Below are 27,622 nucleotides of genomic sequence, written 5' to 3'. Positions count from 1 at the left end.
CTACATACCCTTGCAGAAAAGGAGGGGAATCAAATACCTTCATGCAGGAGGACAAGGCTCGTCCAAAGTTGCCATACTCGTGGCAATAACATGGATTACCAAATCTAATAAAGGCACAAACACTGAGCCACAAGTATGGTGATGATTAGGTTAGCTTTCCACAGAAAGGTAAAATATTTCACATGCTCTAATATAACACTACCCATAGGTTCAAGTACATATAGGGCCAAAGACAAACAAAACAAAGGTAGAGGGGTGGGGGTAGGAAACTGCAACTGAAATAAACCATATTGGGCCAAACAAGTTGCCAATATTCTGAAAAACAAACTAGATACAGGAGAGAACTGGTAAAGACCAAAGGAAAAAAAAACAAACCCTTTCTAATGTATCTAGATAAATAAGCAAAATTCATGTCAATACGATACACAATTGATGGGAAATTTTAACGATTTAATGTTTTTCAAGACAGGAATTAAGTGGCAAGTACAAAAAAAGGATTGTAAAATAGTAGGAAAAAAGTCTAAATAGATAGTGTAAATAGTTGTTCAGTAGTTGAATCTAAAAAGCTAAACTGAAATCTTTTCCTTTCTGAAGAGATCAACTAGCTATCTTCTATGCTCTCCAGTAAGTAATACCAATCCACCAACAAATGTAGATCATACAATATTCAGTGTTCAGACAAAATACATAGACTCTATATCTTGCCAACATTGCCTCTTAACAATGGCTGCCTGGAAATGGATCCCCCACCGGGCTTAGTGCTTATTATGTTGATCCTGCTATCTCATGATCCCTGCTTCTCAAAATAAATTGACCTGAGCAGGGTAATATTACCAGACTGCATATCAACTAATAGTAACATCTGAAAAGAGCAAAATTTTCAGTATTTAGTCAGTATTTAACTCAATTATTAATAAATACAAAACTACAAAAACAAATTGGTAGCTAGAAGAAAGAGGGATGAGGACACAAAGAAAGGAAATTACAAGAAACAAGATCATAAAATCATAGAATATCCCAAGTGGGAAGGGACCCATAAGGATCATCAAGTCCAACTCCTGGCACCACACAGGTCTGCCCAAAAGTTTAGACCATGTGACTAAGTGCACAATCCAGTCACTTTTTAAATTCAGACAGGCTTGGTGCAGTGACTATGTCCCTGGGGAGCCTGTTCCAGTGTGCAACCATCCTCTTGGTGAAGAACCTCTCCCTGATGTCCAGCCTAAATTTCCCCTGCTTCAGCTTAACACCATTCACACAGGTCCTATCACTGGTGTTTACAGAGAACAGGTCACCTGCCTCTCCACTCCCCCTTGCGAGTGTGTTGGTGTCCTGGTTTCAGTTAGAACAGAATTTTCTTCCTAGTAGCTGGTGGAATGCTGTGTTTTGGCTTGGTATGAGAAGAGTGCTGATAACACCCCAATGCTTTAATTGTTGCAGAGCAGTGCTTATACCAAGCCAAGGACATCTCAGCCTTTTGCTCTGTCCTGCCAACAGGCAGGCTGGGGGTGCAGTAAGAGCTGGGAGCGGACAGACCCAGGACAGGTGACCCAAACTAGCCAAAGGGGTATTCCATACCATCTGACGTCATGCTAAACAATATATAGGGGTGGCTAGCCGGGGAAGGGGGCCGGACTGCTCGGGGTTAGGCTGGGCATCGGTCAGCGAGTGGTGAGCAATTGCATTGTGCATCACTTGTTTGTACATATTATTAGTGGTAGTACTATTATCACCACTGTATTATTATTATTATTGTTATTATTATTATTATTATTATTATTTTCCTGTCTTATTAAACTGTCTTTATCTCAACTCACAGGCTTCACTTTCCATTTCTCTCCCCCGTCCCAGAGAGGGAGGGGGAGGGTGAGCGAACGGCTGCGTGGTGTTTAGCTGCCGGCCGGGTTAAACCACGACAGTTGGGTCTGTCGGAACTCTTTCGAGTGAGGCCCCGAGCAACAACAGGCCTCAAACAAGAAATAGCTCGTGCAGTAGCCCTTGGGCCTGTTCATACCAGACCAGCTGTGCAAAACATACTTTACACTGCAGCTGGGGAGCATAGGCTCACCTGGAGCCTCCGGCAGAAGACCCCAGGAGAAACTCCAGGCTGACCTCTGGGGTTCTGGAGCCGGGACTATTGAGGATCAGAAGCCAATTACACCCCAACTGAAAAGGAAATATTAACAGCATATGAGGGGATTCAAGCCGCTTCAGAAGTTGTGGGTACAGAAGCACATGGCCCCATGGCTACCTGTGTTACATTGGATGTTCAAAGGGAAAAACCCCACTACACACCATGCAACCGACGCTACGTGGAATAAGTGGGTAGCGTTAATTACACAGCGGGCTCGAATGGGGAAACCTAATCGCCCAGGAATCCTGGAGGAGATTATGGACTGGCCAGAGGGCAGGGATTTCAGAGCACCAACAGAAGAGGTAACTCATGCTGAAGAGGTACCACCATACAATGAGTTGCCAGAAGATAGAAAGCAGTATGTGTTGTTTACTGATGGATCCTGCCGTGTGGTAGGGAGCCATCGGAAGTGGAAAGCTGCTGTGTGGAGTCCCACACGACAAGTTATGGAGGCCATGGAAGGGGAAGGCAAGTCGAGTCAGTATGCAGAAGTGAAAGCTATACAACTGGCCCTAGAAATTGCTGAAAGAGAAAAATGGCCAGTTCTCTATATCTACACTGACTCGTGGATGGTAGCAAATGTTCTGTGGTGGTGGCTGCAACAATGGAAACAGAACAACTGGCAGAGCAGTGGTAAACCTATCTGGGCTGCTACCATGTGGCAAGATATTGCTGCCTGGGTAGAAAACCTAGCTGTAAAGGTACGTCATGTAGATGCCCATATGCCTAAGAATCGTGCCACCGAAGAACAACAGAACAACAAAGAAGTAGATCGAGCTTCGAAAATTGAAGTGGCTCAGGTGGACCTGGACTGGGGACGTAAGGGTGAGCTGTTTGTAGCTCGATGGGCCCATGAAACATCAGGACATCTGGGGAGGGATGCCACATACAGATGGGCTCGTGATCGAGGGGTGGACCTGACCATTGAGGCCATCACACAGGTTACCCATCAGTGTGAGACCTGTGCTGCAATCAAACGCGCCATGAGGGTAAAGACTCCCTGGAACAGGAGGAGATGGCTTGGATTTCGATATGGTGAGGCCTAGCAGATTGACTACATCGGACCACTCCCACAAACCTTCCAAGGTAAACATTACATACTCACCGTGGTAGAAGCAACTACTGGGTGGCTGGAAACATATCCAGTGAATCATGCCACGGCCCGAAACACTATCTTGGGCCTGGAAAGACAAGTGCTATGGCGACATGGTACACCAGAGAGAATTGAGTCCGACAATGGGAGTCACTTCCAAAACAATTTGGTCACTTCCTGGGCCAAGAGACATGCCACTGAGTGGGTGTATCACATCCCTTATCACCCACAAGCCTCTGGGAAGGTTGAGAGGTACAATGGACTGTTAAAAACTATGCTGCGAGCATTGGGTGCTGGGACGTGGAAACATTGGGATATAAATCTACCAGAGACCACTTGGCTAGTTAACAACAGGGGGTCTGACAGCCGTGCTGGTCCTGCTGAAACAAAACCCCTACACACTGTGGGAGAAGCTAAAGTCCCTGTAGTGCATGTGGGAAAGTGGATGGGGAAGGCAGTGTGGGTTGCCCCTGCCATGGGAAAAGGCAAACCCACTCGTGGGATTGTCTTTGCCCAAGGACCAGGGTATACCTGGTGGGTAATGCTGAAAGATGGGGATATCAAGTGTGTGCCTCAAGGAGATTTAACACTGGGAGAAAATTAATCTGTCATCCAAGTTATGTGTTGTAGGAGGACACTGCAGAACCAACGACAGGTCAACTTTGCAAGGAACCGGGCAAGTGCAACAGTGATGTGAGCTAAGCTGGTGCTGGTATCAAGAAAACCAACTTCGCCTGCCCTGAGTGACCACTTTGACAGATGAAGCTGAAACCATCAACGGTTTTTATGAACATTTTGGGAAAAGACCTATGGAATGAAAGGAAGTACAGACATATAAATGCTTCAATGGACAGAAAACAATGGTGATGAGAGCATCTATATACTAAACTGTACCTGATTGTGACACAAATGTTATGAAATAAGGGGTGGACGTTGTGTTGGGTCTGTCTGGGATGGAGTCACCTTTCCCTGCAGCAGCCCACACAGTGCTGTGCTCTGCACTCCTAGCTGGAACAGCACTGATATCACTCCAGTGTTGTGTCTATTTAAAGCTGGCACAGCATCAGGACTCCTTCCAAGCCCCCAGGAGCCAGAAGGCTGGGGGTGGGCAAGTGATGGGGAGGGGACATCGCCAGGACAGCTGACCTAAACCAATCAAAGGGATATTCTATAACACCTGATGTCACACTCAGCAATAAAAAGGGGGGCTCTCGTAGGGGAGGGGGCTGTTCCTCCTGAACAACCACTACGCATTTTGAAGCCCTGCTTCCCAGGATGTGGCCGAATATCGCTCGTTGATGGGAAGTAGAGAATAATATTTTTTCCCTCTCTCTGTGCTTCCGCGCGGACTTATTGTTTCTTTTGTTTCTTTTTTTTCCTCCCCATTCCCTTTCCCTTTAATTAAACCTTTCTCATCTCAAACCTCGAGTTCTCTGTGTTGTATTTTCTCCCCCTTCCTCTTTGAGGAGAGGGGGAGTGAGAGAGCAGTTGTGGTGGAGCTCGGCTGCCCACCTGAGTAAAACCACCACAGCGAGTTAGTTGTGGACCGCGATGAGGTCCCCCCTCAGCCTCCTCTTCTCCAGGCTGAACAGGCCCAGTGACCTCAGCTGCTCCTCATATGTCTTCCCCTCTACGCCCTTCACCATCTTCGTCGTCCTCCTCTGGACACTCTCCAACAGTTTAATGTCCTTTCTGTACTGTGGTGCCCAGAACTGCACACAGTACTCGAGGTGAGGCCGCACCAGCACAGAGTAGAGTGGGACAATCACCTCCCTGACTAGCACTGACTAGCAATGCCGTGCTTGATGCATCCCAGGATACGGTTGGCCCTCCTGGCTTCCAGGGTGCACTGCTGGCTCACATTCAACTTCCTGTCAACCACAAGCCCTAGATCCCTCTCTGCAGGGCTGCTCTCCAGCACCTCGTCGCCCAGTCTGTACGTAAAGCCAGGGTTGCCCCATCCCCGGTGCAGGACCCAGCACATGCTTTTGTTAAACTTCACGCAGTTGGTGATCGTCCCACTCTCCTATCTGTCCAGGTCTCTCTGCAAGGCCTTTCTACCCTCATCAGAGTCCACAACTCCTCCAAGTTTGGTGTCGTTGGCAAATTTGCTCAAAACACCTTCTAGTCCTACATCCAAATCATTTATAAAAACATTGAAGAGGACTGGCCCTAAAATGGAGCCTTGAGGGACCCCACTAGTGACCTTCCGCCATCTTGATGTGGCCCCATTTACCACAACCCTTTGAGCCCTGCCCGTCAGCCAATTGCTCACCCATCGTATGATGTTTTTGTTAAGTTGGATGCTGGACATTTTGTCCAGTAGGATCCTATGGGAAACCGTGTCAAAAGCCTTGCTCAAGTCCAAAAAGATCACATCGGCTGGTTTCCCTTGATCCACCCTGGGATGGATCCCATCTGGACCCATGGACTTGTATGGATCCAGGTGGAGCAGCAAATCCCGCACATTTTCAGGGTTGGTTGGGAGTTTGTCATTCCCACCGTCATGGTCCTCCCGCTCAGGGCACCCAGGGTCCCAAAGCCCATCATCAACATTGAAGGCAGAGGTGAAGAAGGCATTAAACGTCTCTGCTTTGCCAGTGTCATTGTCTGTGAGGAGACCTTCCCCATAAAGTAGCAGATCTATGTTTTCTTTGGTCCTCCTTTTTCTGTTCACATATCTAAAAAACCATTTTTTATTATCTCTCACAGACATGGCCAGCTTCAACTCTAGTTGGGCTTTGGCCCCACGAATTTTCTCCCTACAAACACGAACAGCATCCCTGTATTCCTTCCTCATCACCTGACCCTTCTTCCAGCAGCCATACACTTCCGTTTTCCATCTAAGCTCCATTAGAAGATCCTTGGTCAGCTAGGCCAGCCTTCTGCCCCACCTGCCTGCCTTCCAATACTTTGGAATCACCTGATCTTGTGCTTTTAGGAGGCAGTGCTTAAAGACTGACCAGCTTAAAGACTGATGGACGCCAATGCCTTCAAAAGCAGCTTCCCAGGGGACCTTAGTAACTAGTTCCCTGAGTAGCCTGAAGTCTGCTCTCCCCATATCCAGGGTTGAAGTTTTGGTGGCAGCTTTCCTTCTGTCACCATAAATTCTAAACTCAACCACTTTATGGTCACTGTGACCAAGACGGCCACCAATTGCCACATCTCCCACAAGACCCTCTCTGTTTTCCAGCAACAGATCAAGGAGGCCACCTTTCCTAGTTGACTCCCTTAGCACCTGCACCAAGAAGTTATCATCTAGGTGCTTTATGAACCTCCTGGACTTGCTCGTGTCAGCCATGTGGTGATCCTAGTTGATGTCTGGCAAGTTGAAATCCCCCATAAGGACATAAGGACAAGGGGAGTTGATCTTGAGGCATCTCTTAGTTCCTCAAAGAATAATTCATCAGCGTTGTCATCCTGGCCAGGTGATCTGTAATAGACTCCCACTACAACATCCCCTTTATTTGTTCGTCCCTTAATCCTTACCCAGAAGCTCTCAACTTTGCCATCCCCAACTTGAAGTTCCACACAGTCCAGCCCATGCTTCACATACATTGCCACCCCACCACCTCGCCTACCCTGTCTGTCCCTCCTGAAGAGCCTGTAACCATCTATTGCAGCACACCAGCCACAGGACTCATCCCACCAGGTTTCGCTTATGCCAATGATGTCGTAGCTGTGGGACTGGGCCAAGACTTCTAGCTCGTCCATTTTATTCCTCATACTGCGTGCATTTGCGTAGAAGCACTTCAAATGCGCTTCCCTACACACAGCACCTTGTGGAGCAGACCAGAGGACCTCTCTGGCACACAGTCCCTCTGATTCTAGTGCAAAATCCCTTAGCTCATCACCGGCATGCCTGGTTTTATCCCCTTCCCCTTCAACTCTAGTTTAAAGCCCTATCTATCAGCCCTACCAACTCCTGAGACAAAATCCTTTCCCCCCTCTGAGAGAGGCGCATCCCATCTGGTGACAGCAGGCCTGGTGTCACGTAGACTTTCTTGTGATCGAAAAACCCGAAGTTCTGTCGGTTGCACCAGTCCCGAAGCCATGTGTTAATGTGGTGAGCCTGCTTGTCAGCATTGATCCCCCCTATCAGAAGGACAGAGGCAAACACAACCTGTGCCCCTGATCCTTTAAGTAGTCGCCCCAAAGCCCTAAAGTCCCTTTTGATCGCTCTCGGACTTCTCCTTGCTACCTCATCATTACCAGCCTGAAAGACCAGTAGCAGGTAGTAGTCGGTGGGCCATACCAGTTGTTTGACTTTCTTAGCTAAGTCTCCCCAGGGCTCGGGTGAGAGACAACAGACTTCCTGTTGGTTGGGTCTGGTTGGCATATCGGGCCCTCTGTCCCTTTCAAAAAGGAGTCCCCCATGACAATAACCCTTTTCTCTTTCTTGACAGACGATGTAGCAATGCAGGGGGTAGGTTGCCTTGCCTTAGGCACCCTCTCCAAATGGGACGGGCTTTCGTCTACTTCATTGTTCTAACTATGGTGTTCTAGAGCCTCGTACCTGTTACATAAGGGTAGATGGGAAGGTGAGGTGGGCAGGGACAGGATTCGCCTACCACCCCGAACAGGAACCTGCCTCCATTCCCCCCCATGGCCTAGGTCCCCTCTTACTGCCTGGTGGGATGAGGGAACTTTTGTCTTCTGCGTAGCAGGAGGCACCTGTGCTGCGGCAGGCTCCTGAGTCTGTCTCAGAGAGGGTAGAGTACACCTCCACCAGTCAATTTCCCTCTCTGACTCCCTGATGCTCCTGAGCCTGCTCACCTCCTCCCGAAGGTCTGCTACCTGTTTGAGCAGCTCTTCAACCTGGGCACACCTCCCACAGGCATAACCCTCACTGCTGCTATCAGATACAGACAGAAGACTCGGGCACACCCTGCAGCCCAAGACCTGGATGGCAGTGTGTTTCCCCGAGCCCTCCCTCAGAGTAGCCACATTGGTGACTGCAGCTGGAGAGGCCACAAGAGATGCGGAGGCCATGGTTTTCTGCCTGGTTGATACCATGGCCAGGTTTCTTGCAAGCAGGCTACCAGTATCAGTACCGAAGGGAGAGACCGCTGCAAGAGAGTGGCGAGGAACTGCTGTGCCACGCCCTTCTGACACACCACGCCCTGTTTGCCAGTCTTGGTCGCTGTGCTCCTGGTCACTCGCACTCCCTAGGGGCTGGTTTTGAACAGCTGGGGAGGGGGCGCTGCTGGCTCCGCCTACGCATCATCAGCCTCCCTCGCGAGAGCTGTTGGGTCCTGGCAGCTCCCTCAACTGCTTCGAGTGGCCTCGATGCCGGTAAAAAAAAAAAAAAAAAAAAAAAAAAAAAGTCCTGCCTGTCTTGATCCCCCGCTCCGCTGCAGAACGCGTCTGCCCCGGAGCTGATCACCTCGGCAAGATGAAAAAATCAAATAATAAGGTTCATTACAGTTCTTTTTGGACTACCCTAATTATATCATCTACAAAGGAAGAATGCAGGATGACTACCGTAAACTAATGGCTTATATTGCTGGGTTTTTTTTTTTTTTTTTCTTCAAAACAAGGCATTGCTAAAACAAATTATGAAACACAATATCAATATTCACAAAGAATCACAGAAGGCTGAGGTTGAAAGGGACCTCTGGAGATCATCTGGTCCAAGCCTCCTGCTCAGGCAGGGACACCTAGAGCAGGTTGCTCAGGACCATGTCCAGGTGGCTTTTGAAGATCTCTAAGAAGGGAGACGGTACTGGGTCTGGCTGTGATGGAGTTAACTTTCCCTGCAACAGCCCATATAGTGTTGTGCTCTGCACTTGTAGCTAGAACAGCCCTGGTATCACACCAAAGTTCTGTCTTCTGCTGAGCATTGCTGTCACAGCATCAAGACTCTTTCCAAAGCCCCCAAAGCCAACAGGCTGGGGGTGGGCAAAAAGTGGGAAGGGGATATCACCAGTGCAGCAGGTGGGATATCAGCTGCACTGATGCAGTGGGATTGGAAATCTACCTCGACCCCAGAGGCACAAAATAAAACAATCAATCAAATAATTGTGTTCTTCCAGGAAAATGGCTGCTCCAGTTTCTAGTGGGAGCAGAGGGGTTGATCTTATTTCTGATTTTATTGAAAAAGACATCTGATTGACATTTACATGAAGTGAGTAATGAATACTATTACAAGAATAGAGGAGGCTGCCTCCAGCCAGGTGGAGGAAAATGACAACCAGGTTTACCAGACTGTGTGGATTTGGTGGTCTGGCACATAAAACACACAGGAGTTGAAGGTTCTAGTGGACACCAACTGGACAACATTTGCCAGGTCCCGGTAGAGTGGAAGCTGGCAAATGTTGTGCCGATTTTCAAGAAGGGTCAGAAAGAAGACCCTAGCAATTACAGGCCTGTCAGTCTCACATCAGTGCCTGGTAAAATCATGGAGAAGATGGTTCTCGAACTTATTGAGGCGCACCTGGGGGACAAAGCAGTCATTGGTCCCAGCCAGCATGGGTTTGTGAAGGGTAGGTCCTGCCTAACTAACCTGATTTCCTTTTATGATAAGATCACCCGTATGGTGGACCAAGGGAAACCAGCTGATGTGATTTTTTTTGGACTTCAGCAAGGCTTTTGACACGGTTTCCCATAGGATCCTACTGGACAAAATGTCCACCATACAGCTAAATAAAAACATCATACGATGGGTGAGCGATTGGCTAACGGGCAGGGCCCAAAGGGTTATGGTAAATGGGGCTGCGTCAGGCTGGCGGGCGGTCACCAGTGGGTCCCTCAAGGCTCCATTTTAGGACCGGTACTTTTTTATAAACAATCTGGATGTAGGAATAGAAGGTATTTTGAGCAAGTTTGCTGATGACACCAAACTTGGAGGAGTTGTGGACTCTGTTGAGGGTGGAAAGGCCTTGCAGAGGGATCTGGATAGGTTGGAGAGCTGGGCGATCACCAACAGCATGAAGTTCAATAAGAGCAAGTGCCGGGTCCTGCACCTGGGACGGGGAAACCCTGGCTGCACGTACAGACTGGGCGATGAGACGCTGGAGAGCAGCCTAGAAGAGAGGGATCTGGGGGTCGTGGTAGACAGCAAGTTGAATATGAGCCAGCAGTGTGCCCTGGCAGCCAGGAGGGCCAACCGTGTCCTGGGGTGCATCAAGCACGGCATCGCTAGTAGGTCGAGGGAGGTGATTGTCCCGCTCTACTCTGCGCTGGTGCAGCCTCACCTCGAGTACTGTGTGCAGTTCTGGACACCACAGTATAAAAAGGACATGAAACTGTTGGAGAGTGTCCAGAGGAGGGCTACGAAGATGGTGAAAGGCCTGGAGGGGAAGACGTACGAGGAATGGCTGAGGGCACTGGGCCTGTTCAGCCTGAAGAAGAGGAGGCTGAGGGGAGACCTCATCGCAGTCTATAACTTCCTCGTAAGGGGGTGTCGAGAGGCAGGAGACCTTTTCTCCATTAACACCAGTGACAGGACCCGCAGGAACGGGGTTAAGCTGAGGCAGGGGAAATTTAGGCTTGACATCAGGAGGGGGTTCTTCACAGAGAGGGTGGTTGCACACTGGAACAGGCTCCCCAGGGAAGTGGTCACTGCACCGAGCCTGACTGAATTTAAGAAGAGATTGGACTGTGCACTTAGTCACATGGTCTGAACTTTTGGGTAGACCTGTGCGGTGTCAAGAGTTGGACTTGATGATCCTTAAGGGTCCCTTCCAACTCAGGATATTCTATGATTCTATGATAAAACACACAGGAGTTGAAGGTTCTAGTGGACACCAACTCACTGTGCATCCTAATGCCAAGCTATAAAGGGGCAGAACCTATTTGTATTTCTGGAGTCACAGGGAGATCCCAACAGCTAACTGTACTGCAGGCTGAAGCGAGAATAACTGGGAATGAGTGGCAAAAGCACTGCTACTGGTCTGGAGGCTCTGTGCATTCTTAACATACACTAACCTCCGGAGAGGGTACTTCAAGGACCCAAAAGGGTTCCGGTAGGCTTTTGGCATAGTTGCCTTGGAGACAAAGAAGATTAAACAGCTATCTACCTTACCCAGTCTCTCAGAGGACCCTTCTGTTGTGGGATTGCTGAGGGTCAAAGAACAGCAGATGCCAATTGCTACCACAATGGTGCAGCAGCAGCAATATCATACAAACCAAGACTCCCTGATTCCCATCCATAAGCTCGTTCATCAACTGGAGAGCCCAGGAGTGATCAGCAAGACTCACACTCATTCACCTTTTAATAGTCCCATATGGCCAGTGCGAAAGTCTAATGGTGAGTGGAGACTAACAGCAGACTATTGTGGCCTGAATAAAATCACGCCATCACTGCAGGCTGCTGTGCCAGACATGCTAGAACTCTAGTATGAACTGGAGTCAAAGGCAGCCAAGTAGTATGCCACAATTGATATTGCTAATGCATTTTTCTCCATCCCTTTAGCAGCAGAGTGCAGGCCACAGTTTGCTTTCACTTGGAGGGGAGTCCAATATACTTGGAATTGAATGCCCCATGGGGTGGAAACACAGCCCTACCATTTGCCATGGACTGATCCAGTCTGCGCTGGAACAGGGGGAAGCTCCTGAACACCTGCAGTACATCGATGACATCGTTTGGGGTGACACAGCAGGGGAAGTTTTTCAGAAAGGGAAGAGAATACTCCAAATCCTTCTGGAATCTGGTTTTGCCTTCAAACAGATTAAAGTCAAGAGACCTGCACAGGAGATCCATTTTTCTTAGGAAAAAAATGCATATAATAAACTACAGTCTGATTATAAGCCCTCTCTATCAAATGACCCAGAAGAACAATTTCAAATGAGGCCCTGAGCAATGACAAGCCTTTGAACAAATTAAATGGGAGACAGTTCATGCAGCTGCCCTTGGGCCAGTCTGTGCAGAACAAGGTGTAAAGAAAAAAAAAAAAGAAAAAAAGTACTCTACACTGCAGCTGGGGAGGATGACTCCACCTGGATTGTCTGGCAGAAAGAGCATGACGAGACTCAAGGTCAACCCCTAGGGTTACAGAGTCGGGGATACAGAGGATCCGAGACCCGCTATACTCCAACCAAAGAAGAGATATTGGCAGCATATAAGAGTTCCAGCTGCTTCAGAAGTGGTTGGTACTGAAGCACAGCTCCTCTTGGAACCCCAACTGCCAGTGCTGGGCTGGATGTTCAAAGGGAGGGTCCTCACCCAACATAACATCAGTTCCCTCATGTGTGGAAAGTGCATTACACTGATTACACAACAGGCTCAAATAGGAAACCCCAGACTCCCAGGAATCTTGGAAGTGACTGTGGACTGGCCAGAAGGCAAAGTTTTCAAAATATCACCAGAGGAGGAGGTGATGTGCTGAAGAAGCCCCACTGTATAAAAAGCTACCAGAAAACAAGAAGCAATATGCCCTGTTCACTGATGGGTCCTGTCATATTGTGGGAAAGCATCGGAGGTGGAAGGCTGCAACTCGTCCTACACGACAAGCTGCAGAAACTGCTAAAGAAGAAGGTGAATCAAGCCAATTTGCAGAAGTGAAGGCCATCCAGCTAGCTTTAGATATTGCTGAACGAGAAAAGCAGCCAGTTCTCTATCTCTATACTGATTTATGGATGACGGCAAATGCCCTGTGGGGGTGGTTACAGCAATGGAAGTAAAACAACTGGCAGCACATTGACTAACCCATCTGGGTAGCCACACAGTGAAAAGATATTGCTGTCTGAGCAGAGAAACTACCTGTAAAAGTACACCATGTAGATGCTCACATGCCCAAGAGTCAGGCCACTGAAGAACATCAAAACAACCAGCAGGTGGATCAGGCTGCTAAGATTGAAGTGGCTCAAGTGGACCTGGACTGGCGACATAAGGGTGAATTATTTATAGCCCGATGGGCCCATGACACCTCAGGCCATCAAGGCAGAGATGCAACATGCAAATGGGCTCGTGATCGAGGGGTGGATCTGACCATGGACACTATAGCACAGGTTATTCATGACTGTGAAACATGCTGCAGTCAAGCAAGCCAAATGGTCAAAGCCTCTGTGGTATGGAGGATGATGGCTGAAATATAAATATGGAGAGGCCTGGCAGACTGATTACATCACTCCCTCAAACCCGCAATGGCAAGCACCACATACAGTGGTGAAAGCAACCACTGGATGGCTGGAAACATATTCCATGCCCCACACCACCGCCCAGAACACTATCCTGGGCCTCAAAAAGCAAGTCTTATGGTGACATTTAACCCCGGAAAGAACTGTTGGTGAGATCAAGGTCCAGCAGAGCAGCTCTCCTCATCTGCCCCTCTATCATTTGTAGAAGGAAGTTATCATCAATCCATTCCATGAACTTCTTTGATTGCTCATGCCCTGCTGTGTTGTCCCTCCAACAGATGTCAGAATGTTTGAAGTCCCCCCACAAGGACCAGCACTTGTGAAGGTGAGGTTGCTCCTATCTGTCTGTAGAGGGCCTCATCTGCTTAGTGTTCCTGGTCAGGTGTCCTATAGTAGATCCCCACTATAATGTTACCTAATCCATTCCTCCCTTTAATCCTAAACCATAAACTGTCAGTTTACTACTCATCCATCCTGAGACAGAGCTCCATGCGCTCCAGCTACTCTCTCACATAGAGGGCAACTCCCTCTCCTCATTCTCCCCAGCCTGTCCTTCCTAAAGAGAGTGTATCCTTTCTTTGCAACACTTCAGTCGTGAGAACCATCCTACCATGTCTCCCTGATCTCAACAAGATCATAGCCCTGCAACTGCACACAGACTTCTAGCTCATCACGTTTATTTCCCTTACCACATGCATTAGTATACAGGCACTTAAGAGGGGAACTGCAGCATATCTGGTTCCTAGAAAGGTTTGGAGGTTTGGGGAGATTTTTATATAACAGCACCTTGTAGGCATTTCTGTGTTAACCTACAAATGCCGAAGGTGACTCTGCTTAAGCCCCATTTTGTGATCCCTCTGTCACATCACCCCATGCCCTCTGTTCAGTAACCCTGTCCATTGCTCCCTCACAGGGCTGCTGGTAACCCTCTCCCTCCCCCGTCATTACTAGTTTAAAGTCCTCATGAGGTCAGCCATCCTACTGGGAAATAGGATGCCTCAGTTTTTGTTCCTCTTAGCAAGGCAGATCCCATGTATCCCAAGCAGCTGCTGATCTTCAAAAGGGGTTCCATGTTCAAAGAACCAAACCCCTGTCACTGACACCAGTTCAAAAGCCAATTATTCATAAAAACATTGGATCATAGAATGGCTAGGGTTGGAAGGGACCTTAAAGATCATCTAGTTCCAACACCCCTGCCATAGGCAGCGATGTCACCTGCTAGATCAGGTTGCTCAGGGCCTCATCTAACCTGGTCTTGAACACCTCCATGGACAGGCATCCACAACCTCTCTGGGCAACCTGTTCCAGTGCCTCACCACCCTCTGAGTAAAGAATTTCCTCCTAACCTCTAATCTAAATCTCCCCTCTTTTAGTTTAAAACCATTCCCCCTTGTCCTGTCATTATCTGATTGAGCGAAGAGTCACTCTCCATCTGTGTTTCTTTTTTGTAAGTCCCCTTTAAGTACTGAAAGGTTGTAATGAGGTCACCCCTGAGCCTTCTTTTCTCCAGGCTGAACAGCCTCAACTCTCAAGTCTTTCTTCATAGGAGAGGTGCTTCAGCCCCTTGATCATCTTCATGGCCCTCTTCTGGACCTGCTCTAACAGGTCCACATCCTTCTTGTGCTGGGGGCCCCAGACCTGGATGCAGTACTCTGGGGCCTTACCAGGACAGAGTAGAGGGGGACAATCACCTCCCTCGACCGCTGTTGATGCAGCCCAGGATGCAGTTGGCCTTCTGGGCTGCCAATGTACACAGCTGGCTCATGTCAAGCTTTTAATCCAATAGAACTCCCAAGTCCTTCTCTGCAGGGCTGCTCTCAATGAGTTCTCCAGCCAGTCTGTACTCCTGTCTGGGATTGCCCTGAGCCAGGTGCAGCACCTTGCACTTGGACTTGTTGAACCTCATTTGGTTCATGTGTGCCCGTTTCTCAAGCTTGACCAGGTCCCTTTGAATGGTATCCCTTCCTTCTTTGATATCAACTGCACCACTCAGCTTGGTGTCATCTGCAAACTTGCTGAGGGTGCACTCAATCCCATTGTCTATGTTACTGATAAAGATTAAACAATACCAGTCCCAGGACAGACCTCTGAGGTACACCACTCATCACTGGCCTCCACCTGGACAGAGAGCCAAGACAAGTCAAGCCAAGTCCTTATCCGCTGAATGGTCCACCCATCAAGTCCATCTCTCTCCAATTTGGAGATCAGGATGTCATGTGGGACCGTGTCAAAGGCCTTGCAGAAGTCCAAGTAGATGACATCAGTCGGTTTTCCCTTGTCAACTGATGCATCATAGAAGACCACCAGGTTGGTCAGGCACAATTTACCCTTTGTGAAGCCATGCTGGCTGTCTTGGATCACCCCTTTGTCTTGTATGTGCCTTGACATTGCTTCCAGGAGGGCCTGTTCCATGATCTTGCCAGGCACAGAGGTGAGGCTCACCGGTTTGTAGTTCCCTGGGTCCTCCTTTCTACCCTTTTTAAAATTATTGACTTTTACTATCAGTGTCCTCCTTCTCATACCTTTCCCCTCCGTAGCAGTACTAAGGAGAACAATACATGATTTAAAAAGTTTCAAATTTACTGATAAAAAAATACCTATTGGAGTTCAAGCACAGAAGACTAGTACATACTGCATAGAGCTTACTTGAACTCTAGTCACCCAAAGCAATGCAGATGCATCCAACTACACTAAACTTCCTGCCTGTGCACTCTCATGTGTACCACATTCCCAGAGGTCTTTAGGTAACTACAGCACACGAAAAATAGACAAGATTAATAATAGCTGTGACTTCATTTTTAATGAAGCTTAGAAAAACTTGCTTATTCACTGGCTAAAGGATAACCAGCTATGGATGGCTCTGAGGACTACCAGCACACATTTAATGTCATGTGTTCTTACTGCAGAGTCTGTTTCAGTAGAATTTAGGCTTGGAGGCATAACCCCTACAAAGACAGTATTATAATCCCAAAATCAAAAGTTTGTATTCACAGAGGACATAGGAAGTAGAGCAATATATGAGCACATTTTACATTGAAGATACACTATGGATTGCTGAGACTGTACAAGCAGCACTGCATGACACGCAGTACTTAAAACCCCAATATCCACAATAATCTCTTTATCAAATGACTTTCCTCTAAGAAATTTAATGGACCAACAATAACAGTGATTAGGAATGCAAGGCAAAACACACTCTACAGGAAATGCTACAGGGTACTCAGTTTTCAGCATAAAACAAACAAACCCACCCTTTTCCAAACATCATAGAGAACATATACATTTTTCTTTCTACCACTGAGATCACTGCAGTCTAAGAACTAGAATAGAAGTTTATGCCAAGGCAAAACACTAGCTGTCTCATATTTCCAAGTGCAGACTGTGTCCTTGTTTTACCTTCAAAGAAATTATCTTTTTCTTAATTCCTAATAACAATCTTCTTTCACAAAGTGTAAAGCTGATTTGTCAGCATTTCAAGCTATGACATTCAACTTTATAAGATTTTTTTTAAAAAAAGAACTAATTACTAGTATATTGCAATTTCAAATGATTTTACAGGAACGTAGGTGTCATGAAAAGTCTTAAGAACAAGGTACTCAGTTTAATCACACTCTCTGCTGTCTCACAGAGATTATTTTTTCTTAAGCCTAGGGGAAACACATAGATATATACACACACCCCTCCATCCATACACACACACACCTATAAAATGGAAAACTTATTCCCTTATCAAGCTATTTGAATTCTGCAGCCATTAAAAGTAAACTTTGTAACAGCACCACAAAAAACAACCAATTACTGTCTATCAAAACTACTTACCTATTCAAACAGAAGTTGAATGGAAATTTTCAGCCTAAGATTCATTTCTTCTTCTTTAAAAGGTAACTACTTACGCATTAGAATGAACAAACGAAAGAAAAAGATTTTTTTTTTGTTTTGTTCTTATTAACCTCTCATAAGGAACAGTTTCAGATTGGCATCGGTCAGAATACCAATTTGCATCATCAACTTCTGAAATAAAGTAATGTTTTATTTGTTTTTCAAATAATACTTGTAAGAAAGCAGCAATGATAAAAAAACACAGACCTATCTAATTTTCTAAAACCAAAAAATGTCTCAAAAATATGCCAAGACTTACTTGGAACAAAAAAAGAAGTGTTATCTAAAGAGGAGAATAAAAAAAAAATCCCCCCCAAAAACAGAAAAAGAAGTTTGTCTGCAGGATTCTAGTCATGTATCTTAAGCAGTATCCAAAATAAAAACTAGGGTTTTGAAAATTACATCTTACTGAAGAACTACCGTAGTAAGTTTTCAATTTCAAAGTCTTTTCAACACAGCTACTAGCAATTTGATATACCACGTCAATTCACTATCCACCCATCCTTTTCTGGCACTTGGCATTTGTGGATGCAACTTCTCTGAGATGTATCTTTACTTGGCCTTTTTTTTTTCCCTTTGGTTCACTTGACTAGTGCCGACCTAGTAGAAATTTAACAAGGAGTCATTACTTCTCAGTATAACCTAAGAATGGCCCAGATTCACCTTGCCTCAGGACTCAAATATAACCAACCTTTTAGCTACAATATTTTAGCTAATGGATTCTGGTTTTCTTTCATGAATACTCCCTCCACCCAGTCTCCCCCCATTTTACTGCAAACACAAAACAACTGGCACACTACTAAGAAGTAAAAACCAAACAAAAAGACACTTTTTCCCTAACACAGACACATTTAGCAAGCTTTAGTTATTAAAAAAGCATATAAGTCTCTAAATCCTGTCAGGGAATTACCTATAAGACTCTACCACATGAGTAACGTATTGGGTTTATACAGCAAGATTTTCGTAGCATAGGGCTGCAGGGGTGGCCTCTGTAAGAAGAGTCCAGAAGCTGCCCAATGTTACATAAGGGCCAGTTTCAGATGGCTCCAAAAGGGACCTGCTGCTAGCCAGAACCGATCCAGTAAGCAATGCTCTTTCTGTCTCTGTGAGAGCAAATTTAAGAAGGGGGGGGGGGGGGGGGGGGGGGAAGATGCAACACAGCAGCTGGGAAAATGAGGAGTGAGAAACAGCCTTACAGACACCAAGGTCAGTAAAGGAGGGGGAGGAGGTGCTCCAGGCACCAGAGCTGAAGTTCCCCTGCTGCCTGTGCAGAGGACCATGGTGGAGCAGGTTGTCCCCCTGCAGCCCACGGGCACCATGGCAGAGAAGATCTCCACACTGCAGCCCATGGAGGGAGCCCACAGGGGAGCAGGTAGATCTGACCTGAAGGAGGCTGTGGCCTATGGAGAACACCCTCCGGAGCAGACTCCAGACCAGACCTATAGTCCATGGAAAGGAGCCCATGCAGGAGCAGGTGATCTGGTGGAAGTTGTGGTGGAGTTCAGATGCCCATTTGGGTAAAACCATCACAGATTTAATTCAGATTAAACCTCAGTGATTTTGATGCTAACCCTTCAATCACCCTGATAACTGTTGAGAGGGACAGCACAGCAGGGCATAGGCAATCCAGGAGGTTCCTGGAATGCACCAATAACTTCCTTCTCCAAGGGATAGAGGAGCCAACAAGGAGAGGTGCTATGCTGGACCTCATTCTCACCAACAAGGAGATGCTGGTGCAGAATGTGAAACTCAAGGGCAGCCTTGGCTGCAGTGACCATGAAATGGTGGAGTTCAAGACCCTTAGGGCAGAGAGGAGGGTGCACAGCTCGCTACCCTGGACTTTGGGAGAGCAGACTTTGGCCTCTTCAGGGATCCGCTTGGTAGTGTGAAATATGTTTATGTGATTTGTGTCAGTATGGAACAGTGCTAGGGCCGCATGGTATGATGAATGTGACCTTCTGTCTTACATACCCTTGTATAACCACAAGTCTAAGAAAAACAGAGTGGTTAACGTATATAGTTCTTGTATCTTGCAAAGGAATGTTTTAGCAAGTCGTGTCAATAGAGAGCTTGAAGGGAAATGTATTTGTAGGCTTTTCCTTGAAGTCTCTGATATCTGGGGGGGTTTCAGAATAACTGCTAACTATTATGACTATTGCATGGGACACTATGCAAGTCTCTGATATCTGGCCGGGAGATTAAGGAGACGGGGAGAGCTGAAGAACAACTAAAAGACAAAGCTTGCAGAGGACGCTGCACAAGTCTCTGACATACAGCCAAGTTGGACAAAGGAGAAGGACAAGAGGAAGGAAGACTATGAGCCTTCAGCACGAGAGACCCCCAGAGGGACCACCAGAGACTGATACGCATGCGCCAGTAGGAGGGTTCAGATTCCAGAAACTAATTATAATAACCCTGTTTGTTTTTTTTTTTTTTAGAAGTAGTAATGAATATGTATTAGCCTAGGAGCATAAAAAACAGCTGCTTGATGTAACTGGTATGCGTCTTGGTGGAACAGAGACTTCCAGCGCACCCAGCACTGTTTGCTTACCTCTAGTCCTTTAATAAGTTGTAAACTTTGATGATAGTCCTATTTTGAAGACTGAGCCATTTATTACAGTAGAGTCCCATGTAATAATGCCCTGGGGGGGGGAAGAGGGGCCCCAAGAAAGCTGGTTAATATTCAAGGATCACCTCTTCTAAGCTCAGTGATGCATCCCAACATTTGGGAACTGAAAAAAATCAGCAGGAATCCCAAAGCCAAACTAGAGTCTACATGCACAATGAAAGCTGTATCATCAATTTAGAATTTATTCTTTTAACAGGAAAAGGTTCTAAACAGAAATACTTGTGTGGTTTTTTTTTGATGAATATTCTGTCTGAACTGTAAGATGAAGAGAAGCGATTTTTATTTTATTTTTATTTTTTTTAAACTTAGACCCACATATCTGATAATGTTTAATTCCATGACAAATTTTCTTGGTAAAAATCACAACTTGCTAATCAAAGAGAAGACTATTACTAACAAAAGCAAAGAGCTTGCTTCATCCACTAGCCCTTCACATTAAGTTCTATGTACAGTTTCCTTCACCTTTCAGGTATTTTTTCTGATCTCAGGAGTCTTCTGCATTAAAATATACAGATATATCCATACTTTAAGGTATATACTCTTGTGATGGTGGGTTAAGCTTGGCTGTCTGCCAGACCTCCACCCAGCCACTCTCTTACTCCCCCCTCCTCAACAGGGCAGGGTGAGAAAATAAGATGGAAGAGCTTGTGGGTCAAGATACAGACACAGAGATCACTTACCAATCACTGTCATGAGCAAAACAGTCTCAACTCAGTGAAAATTAATGTAGTTTACTGCCAATTAAAATTTAAGTAGGATAGTGAGAAACCAGGAAAAATGGTTCCATTGCCAAGCCAGCTGGGACTGGCTTTGTCCAACACAGGGACAGCCCCAGTCTCTTCTCAGAGACCACCCCAGCAGCACCCTGCTACCAACACCTTGCCACATAAACACAATACAATTCTCTATACATGTACACTTTTTTCCTCTATATACATGCACAGTTTTTAATTTTTATTATTATTTCCTATCAGACATCTACCAAAAAGAAACCAATAGATAAGAATACTTCTGTAAGTATGCTCATGTTTTCTTGAAAGCAGGATCCTAGAGTAGTAGCTTTCAATTTATCCTTTTAATCTTCTGTGGAAGGTATGAGTTCATACAGCAAATTCAAGCCTGCTGACAAAGAGCTGGTTTTACTTAACTGTCTTTTGTGGTCCACAGAAATCAACAAAGCAAATTAAATCCACAGAAATTACTGCACTGTCGTAACATCAGCTTTCAAGAATGTAAACGATGATAAGGATATTTGGTGCAAGAAACCACTTTCTGCTTACTAAAAAAAGGAAGTACAATGCACCCCAGCCAGCTACTTTCCAAATGGGGTGTACTGAGTATACTCCTTTTTACCTACAGAGTAGGTCTGCTCAAGCGCTCCATGTCTTGTTCTACAGGAAACATAGGAGAATCAAAGAGATGGGAAGTCAGATTGCTATTCAACGTTTCACTTCTGCATTCCCTGTTCTTATTACTAGGTAACTAATATGTATTTACTCCTATTCAAGTTTGCAACAGAATGCTTTCAAGAACATACACAAAAACACTTTGCTTAACTTTAATAGCAATACTCTGAGAAACTTTTAAGTTTTCTGCTTATATTTACTTGCTATCCAGATGAACATTATCTGTGATATTTCACCTAGAACTACTAAAAACAATCCAAAACAGTGATTTATAATAAAGAAAAAGCTGAAGAGTAGATTCCACTGTAATTATTACACAAATTCTAACATCAAGCAGCAAGATTAGTTTAGTGTTTGTCAGTTCACAATCTTTGCCATGCCTGGTACTAGCACATACTTATAACTTCAGAGGTTGCTAACATGGCCAAGGAAAGTCCAAACAGTGCAACAATTATTCAACTGTGAAAATACAAGAGATTCACTTCTACTTGTAGCAAAACAAAACTTCAGGCTCAGCATCTGCAGCAATGGAAAGATTTCTGGTCATCTACCAAACAAATGAAGAGATTCAAGAGTGGAAAGGAGCACAGGAGCATGGCAAATTGCCCTTTCCTTTCCCACATGCTTCAGAAATGCCTTTTCACTGCCAGTCACAGGGAATGGAAGACAGCTACAGTTCCTTACCACAGTGCTGGCCGTTTATATATAATCTAAGGTTTCCAATTAGCCCCTTCTCTAGCCCTCCTATTGCTGAGAATACTACAAGCTTTCCACAACTTCTGCAATTCATTATAAGAGTTTCTTTAAAACAATGTAAACTCCTTTTATAATAGTTATTTTAATAACATAAATTGGCTCAATTCTTTAAAACAGGAAATTTCACTCTTCATGTACAGAGTTTCCTGATTGCAAATGGTAAACATGCAAATATGCTTTCTGACATCTGCCTGTGAATTCAGTAGGCTACAGGGTTAATGATTAATAAAAAACTAGGGAAAAAAAGTTTTAACATTTTTTTTTTTTTAAAAAAAAAAAAGTTTTAAAATAGCTCAACAGCACATTTAAAACACAGAACAAAGTCTCAATTCACCAGCAACTATCAAGTTCCAAGTAATTTGCTGATATTTACTTTTAATAAAATTGTTCAGGAAGCTTTAATGATATTTATTTAGTTTAGTCTTATGAGAATTGCTACAGCTTTTAAATAACTTTGATATACCGGTATTTTTATATCAAAGTGGTCATAGCTTGATATGAAGTAATTTTCCTACATTATTTTTTTAGCTAGGTGGCTTTTTTCAAGTAGTAAAACCTTTCATAAATACAAGGTCAGAGTTGTCCCCAAAAAATTAATGTTTGTTGAAGGTCTTATTTATAATTCTCTAAAAGTTCAGAAGATTAGCTTTATTCACACTTCTATTTTGTTCATATTCCTCTACTCAACTGACAAAGCTTGTTTTGTTTATTTGTTTTATGTAACTGGGAATGTTTTCCCACTTAGTAGAAATAAATTTGTTTGCTAATTAGACAAGTACCATCTTTACTGGAAGGAGAGATCTTTATTTAAAATAAATTAGAGTTTACAAATTATTCACAAGATCCAAAGTTTATTATCTTTCTAGAATATTCCTAGGTATAACAAGAATAATGTCATCAAAAGAATACACAAGAGTTGTCAAAAGTTTCTTTAATTTTACTGCTCATAAATTTCCTAGAGATTTGCACCTAATATCAGCTAAACATTTCTCTCTTCCCCATCTTCCCACCCCATTACTCACTATGCTACATAGTGAATAGATTTTTTTTTTTTTAATTATTTTTTTTTTTTAATTAGGAAAACAGTTGGGAAAGTTGTACTTCCATTTGGGAAACCAACCATGAATTTAACACTTTCCATTATACTGCTTTCACAGCTCAACAAAGAAGGAAGCCTCATAAAGTAGCACATATCAAAAGCTAGAATTAACAGCTCATTGTTCCAGCTTTAGAGATAGTCCAGTTCAGAGCTTATACAGCATATACTATGCATGCATGCCCTGCACTTCATAGACATGGAGTCTTATTTTAACATTTCAATCCAATCTGTTTCAGCTTTTAACACTTACGGCAACTTTTGAGGAAAAAAAAGAGTAACGCTGATACAGTTTTAATACTAGTTAAGTTCTATTCTGTAAGGTATATCCATGATTATTACAGTTATTAAACAAAACTATATGAAACTAACAAGCAGATTAAGCAGACATAAAAAAAAAAAAAAGCATAGCCAGTCCTCCTAAACATGGCCTGCTTGCTCACTAGGAAGTTTTGGCACAAAATTAAAAGGTAAAGCAGTTCTATTAAACAAAATACACAACCAGGGACTGAAACGACAAAGTGCTTACCTTGACTCTCCACTACTGTTTCTTACACGTTCTTCATCACTGTGCCCATTCATTGTAAATATTAAGAAGTTTAAAAGATAAATAGAAGTCACTCAGGTTACAAGGTGGATGTCAAGAATCCACTTCCTGGTACTCTGTGTTTTCCAGGTGATGTGTTTATTCAACCGTTCTTTGCATGCATTCAAGTTTTTTCCCAAAATTACCTAAAGTAATAAAACAACATGCACAATTTTAAACACAATTTGAAATATTTGATGGCTACAACTGAAAGATACTGAAAATTACCTGTCCCATCACACCAATGCTAGAAGAGTATATCTCACATTTTAACTGAAAAATATATTTTGTTATACTACGCTGAAAAAATTAAATAACTAAATGAAATACATGAAATGCACAGAAGGAAAGACCTTTTTTGCAGTTGGGCAAAAAACTACCAGGTCCCAGCCATTATATGTTCTTTTATGCAACTTTTCATTGATTGTACTACAAGTTCTGCAAAACCACTAGCTGCAGAATAGTTGCTGGTCTGCCCACAGACCAGCTTTGAAAATGCTATTCTTTTAAGTATTTTGGGTTGAGAAGAGTGGCTTACCATGTATCTGCATTATACCAGGTGGCATGATTTTTGCTATAGTACTATCTTAAGAACAACCAGATCTAAGTTTTAAAGGAAAAAAGCCTCCCAAATGCATAAATATAGACTACAGATATTAATGCTCTGCTAAGATCTGAAAAGTGAAATTATTTCATGCACAAAAAATATCAGAAGCATTTCCAGACACAAACATAATGCTTACATCCAGTTGAGTACAGAGGCTGGAAAATAAGGACTGTCCCTATTAAAAACAAAAAAGAAACAAAAAACAAACAAACAAACAAAAAAAAAAAACACAGCTCAACTACACCAAGCAAACAAGATCCCACAGGTGGAATGACTGTCATTTCACATACACAAACATCTTCAATCAGTTCACTAGCATCAGATACACCTACAAAAAGTTTAGACTCACTTTAAATGTAGTGCAAGTATGAACTCACTGATAATCAGCTAAAGAGCTGTGCCTCTCACTGATTTAGTGGCATGAAAGCAGTTAGTGGCTCATCTGCAAGTTGCCTGCCTCGAACTGCTCCCTTCTAAGTACAACCCGACCCACAGCCTACGATAGGGGCGAGGGCTATCTCATTCTGGGGTGGAAAAAACCCTGTGCTCAGGCACTATTTCGGACAGAAAGGGCACTCCAGCCATCAAACAAAGACAATGATGAAAGAAAAAGTGACAGGAAAAAGCCTTGTAACCCCAAAGCGGCCGCAAAGCGAGGCCAGGGCCCCAACGGCGGTGAGCCGAGCAGCTTAGTGGTTTCTCGAGAACCAGCAGCTGGCGTCCAACGGGGCCCAGCTCCCCACTGTTTGTCCTCCCGCTCCCAGGGGGCAAACACCTTGCTGCCTGCCTCCGTGTCTGGTACTCTCGGAATCCCTGGCGATACCCTTTTAGCGTCACGAAAGTCTTTCCTTGTCGCCAGCTCCCTTCTCCGCAGCGATCCTCCCCGTGCTCCGACCACGCTCTCGCAGCCTCCCGTTACCGACCGCTCCCAAAGCATTCCCGAGAGAAGCCGAGGCCAGAGCTGCATCCCTACCCCTCGTGGGTTCGCTTCCAGCCCCCGGAGACAGCACTCCGCTGGTGGTGCACCCCGCGCAAGCGCTGCTCCTAGTAGAGTCACCAAGGCCGCCGCAGTCCTCCATGCTCACTTCCCCCAGCGCCCCCCATGGGCGGAGAAGAGCGAAGGCCGCACTACCAGCCGGTTCGTCACAGGCTCCCCCCACAGGAACCAGTGAAAAAGCCTCAACCCCAATTAGCTGCCTCGGCTCTCACAGCTCCCTCCCCCGTCGGATAACAGCGAGCAGGCCCAGGAGCCCAGATCCGCAGTAGGTATCCAGCCCCCTGTCCTCAGTACCAGCCACCTCCCCATCCATCTTTGAAAGCTACCGCACAACTCCAGACGAGAGAGGGAAAGGAACCATGACAGACCTCTACCTACCTGCGTGTGTGTGTTCGTGCCAGCCTCCCTAGCGCAAGACAGAGCTACGCTCCACAAAGAGGTTTGTGCTGTAACCTTTAGCCGAAGACTGCTCCGGTGACCGCCGCAGGGCCTGGACCGCCGGCTCCTCACAGCCCTGCACAGTGGGCTCGCCCGCAGCCCCCACCGGTTCGAACAATAGAGCCACCCCTCGCTCCCCCCCCCCCTCCAAGCAGGGAGGAGCCTGGGAAAACACAGTAGGGGCTGTGCTGTGCCGCCGCTTCTTAAGTCCTCCCGACCATCGCCATCACGCTGCCGCTCCGCTCAACGTCCTCCTCTTCCCCTCAGTCAGATGGAAATCCTGGGTGTGATGTCAGTCCTGCGCCTTGGGACAGAGCAAGGAGGAGGAGCAATGGCTGGGAGGGGATAGCACCATCGTGTTATGGCGGCAGGAAGGGCGCAAGCGGCCTCCTTGCCGCACCGGATACTGGCTGAGCCGAGGGCAGCAGGTATCTGCCTGCCGCAGCAAACAAGCGCTGGGGCCAGTGTCGGTACCAGTACCGCTCCTGGTGCCTTCTGCAACTCCCATGTGAGGGGGCAGGGTGCGGTCCAGCCTGGGGGGTGCCCATGACCAGCACAGCGTGGCAGTGAACCTAGCCTAGACCACACTGAGAGAGGAAGTTAGGAGAATCTTATCAAGTAGTGATAGAGCACTGACAGCATTAAACTAGGATGCTACTTAGTGTCTTTGCTAACTATGGTGCACTGTGCAAATTAATTAAAGCAAGAAGCATTGGGCCCCTTACCAAGGTCAGTCTCCTAATAAGAGTGTGAGCCTATCTTAGGAAACTGGTAGAAATGGGTCCTGCGGATGGACAAGAGCCAAGGAGCAACTGAATCTGCACAAAGACAAGAGGTCAACTAGCGGTGATGAGGAAGAGTCATCAGTCTTCATCCCCACAACCCCCAACGACCACCACTAGAATACACTGTGCAAGCGCAGATGGAAGGAGTTTATGGAAATGACTCTTTGGAACTAATTTTAATATGAAGTGGGGATGGGTTATGAATATGTATAGGCGTATTGTGAAACTTCATGCATATGTAACTCTTTGCTGCATATAACCATGGAAAGTTGCTGTGTCAGGTGCGCACGACTTTGGCGGGACTACCCCTGTGCTGCCCAGCGCTGAATAAACATACCCACTTTACAATCTTACTGATTATGGAGTCTGTTTTCCGCAAGTCAGTTTGGCGAGCCAGCCAGGAGACGCTCTGCTCAGCTGCGGGATCGACTGCAGAGTGGACGCACCTAGGGGCACCCTGAGTATTTTCCTTGGAGGAGCCTCTGCTCTCAGCCGCTCACCACGGGAGCAGACAAGGACCTCCTGAAGCTGCGGACAAACGGTATGTTTTACAGTACAGGAAGTCGTACGCATGACGGGGCAGCTGGTAAATCGTGCAGAGACATCTGGCGTGCAGCGTAGTCCCCATATGGGAGGAGGGTAACCTACAGGCTGACCGATAGTACGGTCAAGGAGAGATTTGGTGACCGATACGAGTGGTCAAAGGGTATTTGCTGACCAATAGAATCAAGGGGGATTTGCTGACCGACAGAGTGGCCACTAGCGATCTTGGCAGTAGATCAAGCAAATCTGAGGTTACCGCTGCATCCCAGTTTTGGGAGCCAGGACGGACCTGCTAATGACTGTATAAGAAGCATGGGAAGAAGGGTAAGCGGGCCTCTCACAATTGTGACAAGGTTACCTGGGTAATATTTTCATCTGCTGGAGGGATATTAATTGGAGCGTTAATAATTGTATGTCTTATTTGTGGATGTCTGGGTATCTCATGTTGAAAGCATTTGTGTATGTGTTTGAGACAGAGTATTGTTGTGAAGTGAATTACTCCACGAGGAACACAGCCAGAAATGATACAAACAAGTTTGGTTATTGTTTTAAGTGATATATTCTTGTGGTATGAACGAGAAGTGCAAGGGACC

General features: G+C 45.6%; 1 protein-coding gene across 11 annotated transcripts in view; it reads right to left on the bottom strand.

Annotated features, from left to right (window-relative positions):
- The window catches only part of LOC137847007 (chromodomain-helicase-DNA-binding protein 1-like), an 87,026-nt gene extending 60,899 nt beyond the window's left edge, over positions 1 to 26,127 (bottom strand). For 5 of the 11 annotated variants that reach the window (XM_068665200.1, XM_068665203.1, XM_068665199.1 and 2 more), the window contains exons 1-2: positions 25,642 to 26,126; positions 23,603 to 23,805 (exon numbers count right to left, since the gene is read on the bottom strand). In XM_068665200.1, the coding sequence (XP_068521301.1) occupies positions 23,603 to 23,655 (53 nt within the window). In that variant the 5' untranslated portion in view covers positions 23,656 to 23,805; positions 25,642 to 26,126. Of the gene's footprint in view, positions 1 to 23,602; positions 23,806 to 25,041; positions 25,214 to 25,239; positions 25,382 to 25,641 lie in introns of those variants that run through there. The other 6 variants (XR_011090715.1, XM_068665193.1, XM_068665202.1 and 3 more) reach the window with 4 other exon arrangements.
- Positions 26,128 to 27,622: the final 1,495 nt, after the last annotated feature.

This window comes from Anas acuta, chromosome W (assembly GCF_963932015.1).
Source record: "Anas acuta chromosome W, bAnaAcu1.1, whole genome shotgun sequence".
NCBI classification, from domain to species: domain Eukaryota; kingdom Metazoa; phylum Chordata; class Aves; order Anseriformes; family Anatidae; genus Anas; species Anas acuta.
This window is presented reverse-complemented; position numbering and strand designations above follow the sequence as displayed.